Genomic DNA, 10,556 nt, shown 5'->3' on the forward strand with positions numbered 1-10,556 from the left:
GTAAAATACGATGAAAGAAATTAACATTAAAAAAGTGAATAACAATACAGTATTATAGAACAGAATCAAATAGAAAATTAAATAATATGCGCACACACACACACACACACACACACACACATACATACAAGTAATATAAGTAAATGAGATGCTGATGTTTGTTTCTGTGCCGTTTAGCTGCACATTTCCATGTTAAAGAAAAGCAAACACACATCTGTCTTGTCCCTTGAGCTTTAAAATCACTAACATAAATAGTGTCTGATGGTAGAATCTGTGCTTTGGCTTTAAGTCTTTAAAGTTTACATCTCACTGTAGTGACTAAGGAGCTTTTAATACTTGCTGAATTGACTTTGTGAAGACTGTTGATTGAATAAGGATAATTACCGCCACACAGCTCTCACAGACCCCTCCCGATGCTCCCATCGACCCAGAAGTTAGCATCGCCCTGGTTTCCCTTGACAAAAAGTCAATTTATTTTGAATATTGCAGAAATTAAGCCTATTGCCCAATGATTTCTCTTGTATGGTGTGATGACGTTTAAAGTCTCATTTAACCGCTGGTTAGCAATTGCCTTTTTAGAGGGATGAACACACTTCAGGGGTCACAAATTGGCGTATTTACTGACGTATTTCTATCTCGTAGAACAAAATGTTAGAATCTATTAAGCTTGTGTTATCTAAGAGCTTAGTCGAAACATCTAACACATCTTACCGTTAGCCGTTACAGCTAAGTAAACATGAAAGTTAGCTTACCGATCAAGGAGAAACCATTGATACAGTCTATGTGAGAAACAGCCATTTTGGCGTGCGTTTTAATGCCGTTGAACTCCTTTATCTCATTCCATGGAGTGAATGCTTGGCCTGTATTGACTCTAGTCTTTGCCCGTCTCCGGTCACTCAGCTGCTGGGAAAAAATAACGCAGCTGCAGGATTGGCAAACTCCATTTCACCCAGTGCCAGCAGTACAGTAGCTGCACTAAACATCAACCCTGGCAACCCCACAATACCAGCAGCTATTGGCTGCTACAAGGTAAACAGAACGTGACAGAATGTCATTGTCAAACCCGTCAAATTTTTTTAAAATATTAATTCACACTAAGGGCGACATGGTGGTGTAGTGGGTAGCATTGTCGTCTCACAGCGCATACCGGTTGGGGCCCTTCTGTGTGGAGCTTGCGAGTTCCGTGTCTGCGTGGGTTTTCTCCGGGTTCTCCGGTTTCCTCCCACAGTCCAAAGACATGCAGGTCTTAGGTTAAGAGATGCCTGTCTGTTGTTGTTCGTCTCTATGTGCCCTGCGATAAACCGGCGTCCTGTCCAGGGTGTACCCCGCCTCACGCCCGATGTCAGCTGGGATCGGCTCTATTTATTTTAAATATAGCTTTTAATAAAGATTAAATTCAACCCCAGAGAAAGTCAGATTACAGCACACACGGAGGGAGAGTCATGCTCTGCTCAGGACGCCATTCCTCCACTATCTCTACTAGTTTAAAATGACTTTTATCTCGTTTTTTTTGTACTTTTAAGTCTTTTTAACTATATTTCCACTGATGTTTCTTTTTCAGTCCATAGGTGACTTGGCTGGGAGCGGAGGGTCGCCGGTTCGAGTCACTGTGTGGACTGTGAATGGAGTGTGGACTGGAGGCTGGAGAGGTTTTAGTTCATCTCCTGGGCACTGCGGAGGTGCTGTTGAGCAAGGCACCGAACCCCCAACTGCTCGGGGCGCCCCCTCGCTCTCACATCACTCCATTAATTGCATGTATATAGGTCCTGTTTGTGCATGTGTGTGTATTTCAGGCCTGTTTGTGTGTAACATGAATAATAATAATAGAGTAAAAAAATCGAATTCTTCTTCTTTTTCTTCTTCTTCTTCTTCTTCTTCTTCTTCTTCTTCTTCTTCTCAAGTAAAGAGCTTTGTGACTTGTCTGTAAAAGGTGCTATTTCAAATAAACTTATTATAAGTATTAGTATAAGTATTGTGTTTACATAGTGCGTTTGTTTGCTGCTGTGTCGATGCTCTGAATGTTGACTACCGCTCCTTTAAACAGCGCGCTGATGCTGACAGAAGTTGTGTTTACACATCAAAGCCGATTATGACCCGAGCCCGGGGGGGCGGGGCAGAGGAGGTGAGTCGGGGAATTTGATTGGTCGCCGGGGTTGTCAGCGAGCGTCGAGCATCCAATAGGACGCTGCGGAAATGTCGCTCTAACTTTGACCGTCCGACCTAAACTACCTGTCAACACAATGCACGCACTTCTTCTACAAAGGTAATGGCTTCTCTGAATGCTTCTCTCTCTCCCACAGCAGCTGTTGAAGCAGGGCCGTTATGATTATAAAAATGACGGAATACTAATCATCCCCCAGAGAGAGTCTCTGCGGTTGTATGAACGAAGTTGGCCCCCCTTAGTACCTGCACCAGCCCGACTCTGGGGATGACATTTGGGGCCACGGGCAGGATGGAGTGTCTGTTCCAGCGATGCCATAAAGAGGCTGCTTTCCTCGCTGCCTTTCGCTCGGTGCTGCTCATGTCGTGTTTGGTAAGAAGAGCCACTGTCATTACTTCACGGACTCTCATAATAGTTTCTCATTTGAAAAAAAAACTTTGAGAAATGTCATATATAATCCATAACAAGGATGCGTCGGGCGTTTGATATGCTAAATTGTTATTTAATTGTGTTTACTGTAACACATTTGTGTCGGTGCAGCTATGTCCGGCTGTGATGCTGTGCTGTGCTGTGCTGTGCAGAGAAGTAGGACAGATTATAAATTGGTCACTGCGTCCATGCCAAGGCCCATACTCATCTATCTGTGACAGACAGCGCCACATAATAAGAGGATAAATACTGAATCCAATCCAATGCAAACATGGCAATCCTTTCAGAGGGCAGCGGATAATTAAATTGAGTTATAACTGCGCCTCATCCGAGTATAAATAACATAAAAATGTTGAAATCGTTTATGTCAGCTGTGAACATCACCAAGGGATGCCACTGACTGGAAAATAAAGTCTGTCAGGCAACTGACATTTCGACACTTTGACATGTCCCTTGTTGCACCCCACCACATGTAGTTCTTGGTCCTCTCAGTGTCCATGTTTCCTGGGTTGTGGTCCATCGGGGTCCAGCTTCACTCAGTCTTCACAGGGAGCTATGTACCAGGCCACCACTCCGTCCTCCTTGTCAACAGCCCAAACGAACAGGCAGCCAAGGACATTGGCAGGTACAGTACCAGGTTACATCTCAGTCTGTATGAATGCGGATACAAGTATACGATACATTTGGAAACACATGCTTTCATTAGTGAAAATGGGTCAAAGGAATGATACACTTCAGGACCTCTAAAGCGCTATAATTAACATGTTGTTATGTTGTTAAGTGTTAAAATGTCCTGAAAAACTCTGTTGTTTCCCTGGCAACATCAAGGGGTCACTGCTATTGGCCAAGAAAATCACAATATGTCATATTTACATTTCAGATTATGAACAGGTTAAACAAACAATATAGAACATTTCAATTAAAGAGCTTTAGAGGTGCTGGTAGGCGTCTTTGGTAACAGCCAAGCCACCTGTTACCCCTGCCTTTAGTCTTTATGCTAGGCTAAACTAACCGGCTGCTGGCACTTCATATTGAGCCTACCGTACAGACATGAGAGTTTTTCCAATAATCGTATCTGAGTGGGAGCAACAGAACAAATAAGGAAATTTCCCGAAAATCGAACCATACATTTAATCTGGGTGACAATTAAATCCCTTTGCTATTGTATGGATTTGGAAATTAGTCAAAGTGATTTGAAGAATTCAGTGTCAGTGTGCCAGACATTCAGTGAGTTTGACTTTTCTGTCGAGAGAAAAAGATACACCCCTGTCAAACCCATAATTGGTAGAGCGCCGTGTTTGCACTCTCATCTTCTTTGTTGGCATTTCAGCTGCATGTAAATGAGCTCTGTTTACCACGTGTCAAGACAGAAGGTGGTGCTGCACAGTGTGGTTGCCAGATATGTAAATGACCTCCTTCAGAAACACCAGCTAGAGGAGGGGGCACGGATGAGCTGGTAATAAACTATATATCAGTTGAGCAGCAGCAGAAAGCAAAGTTTACCGTGTTTTCTGGATTTTAGTGCCTAAAAGACCTCTCCTGTGGCTGTATAACAGAATGAAGGGCTCAGTTTCATGCTGTAATTGATAAACAGCTGGTTGCTTTTAAGTGTTTAATTTTTCTATGCTCTCCATGTCCAGCCCCGCCGTTTCCATCCACGCTCTCTACCATTCTGTCTTTTTTTTTTTTCCAGGGCAATCATGGAGAGGCAGTTGGCAGCCAGTATTAACATCCTCTCCAGGACATCTACAATGTAAATCATATTTGCCCCCTACCTTGACACAACTTCATACTCAGCCAGGGCACCAACACAAACACAAGCTTATGTCCCCCACATGTGCGTACACACATAAATGCACAAGTATGTTCTTTTTTTTCTCTCTCCTATATCGCTGGTTACCTAGGAAACCGCAATGTGAATGGGCTGCATCACAATGCTGTTAGCAGTTTTCCCATCACTAGAAGATAAGTGGCAGTTAGCCTGCAAAGCAGTCATATGTTTATTTCAATGGATTAGGCTGTTCCTGTTAATGCATAACCACAAAAGGACCAAGGGACGAGGAACTAAGGGTGGAGAGGACGGAGAACAGCTGAATAGAAAAAGCAGCATTAAACCTGTTTAGCCTCAAAATAGAGGATGTGGTTGGATCCGTTTATGGCTTAGGGTGGTGATGGAGGTGGCAGGGGTTTTATGTGTTTGTGAGTGCAGTTGTATATTGGTGCTTAGTTTGTGTTTTGCTGTCTTTGACAATCCAAAAGAAAAAGCATCATATCATGTTTAAAAGCAAAAAGGAGGTTTGGACTTGACATCATAAAAGCCTGGAAGTCATGAACTGTTTGACAGTATCGCTGCTGTAATAAATGCCTGGACATGGTTTGACGGTTGTATTCTTACAGAATATACAATGTTTCATGTTTCATGAAAGCTTTTTAAATGAATCTAAAGTCTCTGCTCCGTGCACTGGCACTCTGCAGCCCTAATCATTTGCACTCCCTTGTGTATGTTGCAATTCTAATGCTTTGGGTTTTCTGGTTCTTTAGGTACTATTGGAAAGGCGAAATCCAGGATGCAAGTGAAGTTCTGATGGTAAGCTTACTTAGAATGTCCTTTTATGATAAACATGTACTTTTACAATAAACATGCTGAAATAGAAAAGCAGAACTGTAAGATGAGATGTCCCTGTTGTTGCAGCTGGTGAAAACAAAGACCTCCAGGATCCAGCAAGTCATAGATTATGTGAGGTGAGAGGTTGCTTTAATGCTTACATCCGATTATTGAAAACTGTACATAAAATGACTGTTGGGGTTTCAGACCCACTTAATGCTGAAACTTTGTTTGCTACTGTAGATCTGTTGCTGTCATTTTTAACTTTGGCATTATCGTGAGCTTAAAATAGCTCCATAGTAAATCTTAACATAGGACTTCACTGCACTGGGCTACAACAGCAAGCACTGATCAAACACAGAATTGGATTCATAAATAATTTCATAGCATGTTTCATTATATGTTAAAGTTGCTTGCACCATTGCTTTGTCTAAAAGTAATTTGAAGAAGTAGAACAGGATTGAGTTCAATCGTGTGGTTGATCCACCCATTCAAATTTATAGAATAGCAGAAGCTGGTACTGATCTCACATCTACACTTCTTAAAGTAACACAATCAAATAACCATAAGGAGTGAATCATCTACACTTCTGCTCATTTGGTCATTTGTGAATGCATCATTAAACTATTAGACTTATTGATGTGCCAAGTTGTTGAAATGTCATCTATTCGGGTTAAAAGTCCATGTTGAAAATGTTTTAAACTCCTAATGGTTGCCTCTTCCTGCTTTTCTACAGCGCAGACACTCCGTTCTCTTGCTGTCTGCTTTGATGTCATTTTTTTCTACTTTTTCATCCTTCTCCCTGCTTCTTTTCCTATAACTACTAAATTGTTTTGGAGGATAATTCATGCAACGCCACTAACAGCGTTCACATGACCAAAACAGTAACTTAGTCGTGACAGAATAGTGCCTTGTAATGCAGTCGGTGCACTGTAACACTCTGCACATCAGAATCGACTGTCATAAACTGTTACAGATGATTTCTGTACTCGAGAGAAGGGTATTCATGCTGGAGTCTTCTGAACTGCACAACACTCTGTCAGTGTCTTCTGCCTACCAACCTGACAATATTGAAATGGACAGCTTTCTCTGAATCCCACCATACTTTTCCCAAAACTTACTTTGAGTGGGTTTTCTGCCTGCTGGGATAATTTGAGTATAAAATTTAAAGATAATAGAATGACTGTGCTCCCTCAGAGGGTTACTTCGACACAGGATATCTGGCGAATCGGCCAAACGTGGGCATGAAGGCAGACCACAGTGACCCCGGGCATTACATCTGGAACACAGATTTGAAACTCAAATAAATTTCCTTCAGAAAGTCTCATGTGGAGAGATGATTCAACCTGTAACTCTAGTTGTGAGATACGCCACTATCAGACACAAAAGACAATAAAAACATACTGCGTTTCAGGCAATGTGCTGACGTGTAAAAGAGAAAACTGATGAACTGATGAATTAACAGAACAGTAAATAAACAACACAAAGAGAATGACATGATTCTACATGTGAGAATAAGATAGGTCGAGGGCATTTCCAGAGATAAGTCAGGATTTCATTGAACTGCTAAGACTGGAAGGCCGGTTTTTCATGAGTGGACCACTGCCAGTGGTCTTTAGAGGGATCAAAAGGTTCAGCTGACTCTTATCGCTGAACACATGGTCAAGCAAAACCTGCAGTCTGAAAGAGATCAACTTTGTCGATACCTTCAATCTGTTATGAGAACCCAGGCGTCTTTTCACGGCAGATAGCTTCCACCCCGCAGTTAAAGCACCGATGGACCATTTTCTGGTTCTGCGACAGCCATCTGCCACACCTGAGATAACGCGCCCTGACACACAGCAGCCTCAACACACAGCAGCCTCAACACCACGCAGACAAAAAACATCACAGCCTCAATGTCAGCATGTCGACAACCAGCTCATGGATCAGTCTCCTAATTCCTCCTCCATTCACTCTCCCCCGCTCCCCTGCCTCACCCCTTTTGGGATTCACTGACAGAATGGGAGCGCTGGTTAACGCTGGCATTAAACCCCCCCCCCCCCCCCCCCCTCGGTCAGTGGCACTTCATCTGCCTTCGACCCAAACCAAGCACATTCTGTAACACCAAATCTGTTTTTTCCTGTTTTTACTCCTTGTGCTTTTCGTCTGGACTGCATGTTCCTTTTTACTGTTTTGATAAATAATAGAAAGAATGAAATGCACTCAACTAAATCTGGTAAATGTTGTACTTATCTGATTAGCAAAGTGATTTTAACATTAGCTTTATTAAATGTCAAGTCCCTGGCAGGCATATCACTTTAATAAAGGATTTAATTAATCAAGGACAATCTAAATTTGATGTCTTTAACTGAAACCTGGTAAAACCAAGATAACAGCAGCAGTCCTTAATGCATCAAGCCCTCCCAACTTCATTTGAAGGAGGTAGGTGGTGCTCATTTAATGTTTTTTTCCAGTGCAAGCAGATGTCTTATGGGATATTTGCTTCTTTTGAATACGATGCTCTTCAGTTGATTCTTGATGTCAAGTTGCCTTCTTGAACATCCAAAGGTCACCTAAATATTGTAAAAACTTTTTTGGATAACTCCGTTGAACTGCTGTCTGTGATCTGCATGGACTGTGTTATATTCTGGATAACTATGGGCTGACTTTGCATGTGACAGATCCCACACACAGTAAGAGGCACACTCTTGGACTCTAACGTTGTGGTGAAGGATGTTGTTCTTTGTGATCATTCATTCATTCACTCATCTTCAACCGCTTGTCCCTATCGGGGTCGTGGGGGGGCTGGATCCGATCCCAGCTGACATCGGGCGTAAGGCGGGGTACACCCTGAACAGGAAGCCAGTCTATCGCAGGGCACATAGAGACAAACAGCACGTCTTTGGACTGTGGGAGAAAGCCGGAGAACCCGGAGAAAACCCACGCATCCCTGTGTCTATTTTGAGATGACTATCACAGTGTACACAAATGTTCAGTCGGTTAATCACAAAACAGTAAATCACTGAAGACACCAGTGAATTATCCATTCAGATTTCCGCTTTCCCATCTGTCCCCACTTGGGTCTCTGTCAACGATGTTGTCGATCATTTCGGTTCATAAATTACAAACGTTTTTTTATGCCATTGCATTTATAATTTAGAAGTGAGAAATGAAAGGCAGTCCTTCTCCTGTTATATATCTGTCCAAATAAATGCACATGACTGATTTGCTACTGTTGTGTGGATAACAAACCCTCCTAAATCAGTAGTCTCGGGACTTTTATCCATTAAAATTGTGCAATGAGCGTCTCCTTCATTACTGACAGAATTCACACTATTAGACAAGCTGTCAGCACCTCCACATCCGATATAAGGTCTGTACTGTCCTTTCATGCACTTAAAACAAATTAACATGACACCATTTGATCCTGGCAACAATATGATCGTGTAGGATATTGTGCACAAATTGAAATCCTTCCTCTGCAGCCTTGATAGCCTGCAGGCTTTTCAATAATCTTTTAACTGCATGGCATCAGATCTGCAAGTAGTAAACACTCCTCTACTCTCTTATTATTTCTAAAAGACCAAGTTATTAAAAAAAAAGAGAAAGAACAATCTAGACAGCTCAGTAATAAACAATTATAGGCCCATACAAACCTGTTTTTCAACAGCTTATTCAATGCTTTTACACCTTACTGGTACTAAACAACTGTTTTGATGTTTGCCCTTTAGGATTTCAGCTTCACCCCAGCACTAACGCTCCTTGTGTTAAGACCTTGAATGAGATCCGTTTTAACACAGACAGTGGAAAGGTTTCGGTCTTATTATTAGATCTCAGGAATGCATTCAACACGGTTGCCCTCAACATATAACTAGACTGGACAACTGGGTGGGACTCTTTGGCACAGTGCTGAACTTGTTTGTATCCTATTTGGAGGACAGGAAACACACAGACAATTAAGTGGAGTCCCGCAAGGCTCCGTTCTCGATCCTCTCCTATGGTGTAGATGATGGAAAACAACATAATAACTTATTATAATTATGCAGACAATGCACAACTTTTATATAACGATATCACCAGGTGAGCATGTGTCTTTTTTATTGCCTTGTGTTTCTTTGTCTCTTTGTCTTTATCTCTTATGCAAAACACATTAAATCGCTTCGGTATGGAAAGGTGCTGCACAAATACTTAATAATTGGCCTCATAGTACAGATATGACTTGCTGCTGTTTTGTTCATGAGGAAATTCTTATCTTATCTGACGTGTTGTATTTATGTGGGTCCCTTCAAGGTCTGTCCATCCCTACGCAAACCCCGAAATCCTCAGCTTCCTAGTGGAGGACGGCAGTCTGGCTTACATGAAGTGGATGGATGAAGCCATTCCAGACAACTGATGCTCATCATTAAATTCAAAGCCAATCTTTGCATGGACTGCAGCCGAACAAGCAGATAGAGCCATGCTCATCTGTTGTTGATCTGTTGTTTGAAGGCGTTGGATCAAAGGGTTCAGAAAGCTCTCCGTTTACCAGTGTTCAGTATACTACATTTATACTATTTTTTTATCTGACCTTTTCATTGTAAATTCCATTATGTGCTGTTGATATTTGATTTTAATCCTTTAAAGAGCTTTGTGACACAGTCATAGAAAATACTGGCTTCTGGTTGACTGTCAGGTCTCGGTTAACATGCAGGCATATCACGACACTACAAACAGACAGTCCTAGGTGACTATGAGTTTTAATATGCAAAGTAAATTATGCTGTAGGTAACAAACAGGGCTTCTGCTTGTTCACTGTTGTTCTCATTTAACTGTCACTGGTTAAGCTGACCCCGTACGAGTGTGATATACAGTCCAAGGTGGTCAGATTTAGAAAATAATGGACTCATAATCACAATCGACTTTATTGCTGAGTATGTAAATGGATTTACATACCAGGAATTTGACCTGGTGATTTTGTGCTTAGTGGATACAAATATATAAATATCCACAGAAAAACACAGAAAGAATAGAATTTAGCAATAACAATTCAATAAAAAGAAGACATTAAAAGGTTATAAATAAAGAATATAACATATCAAATTCAAAATAAAATGTGCATGTGTGCAGGTGATGGCGTTAATGTAACGCACTGTGTAGAGGAATCACACAGTAACTTTCTATCATGCATTCTTTACCTGCACCTCATTCATGCATTTTCACATATATGTACATTGCTTCACCACTAATCAACTAAAAGCAGTATTGTTTGAGTATTTGAAAATGATAAAGTCCTGCTTTTATTGAAGTTTTCATTTAACATAACATCACTTTTGTAGGCAGCCAAGGCAGGTTTCCTTTAGGGGAGCTTTAACAATGTAGCTATAACAATAAGATATTTGG

General features: G+C 41.5%; 1 protein-coding gene across 1 annotated transcript; it reads left to right on the top strand.

Moving 5' to 3' along the window:
* Positions 1 to 2,428: 2,428 nt before the first annotated feature.
* On the top strand, positions 2,429 to 9,570 carry LOC310958359 (protein CutA homolog; the record flags this gene model as incomplete). The annotated part of the gene is made up of 6 exons (XM_083929264.1): positions 2,429 to 2,533; positions 3,067 to 3,215; positions 4,284 to 4,343; positions 5,132 to 5,177; positions 5,283 to 5,332; positions 9,468 to 9,570. The coding sequence occupies 6 exons, from the start codon at positions 2,429 to 2,431 to the stop codon at positions 9,568 to 9,570; spliced, it is 513 nt and encodes a 170-aa protein (XP_083785390.1).
* Between the last annotated feature and the right edge of the window lie 986 nt (positions 9,571 to 10,556).

Source organism: Echiichthys vipera (genome assembly GCF_963691815.1).
Source record: "Echiichthys vipera genome assembly, chromosome: 16".
Classification (NCBI taxonomy): Eukaryota; Metazoa; Chordata; class Actinopteri; order Perciformes; family Trachinidae; genus Echiichthys; species Echiichthys vipera.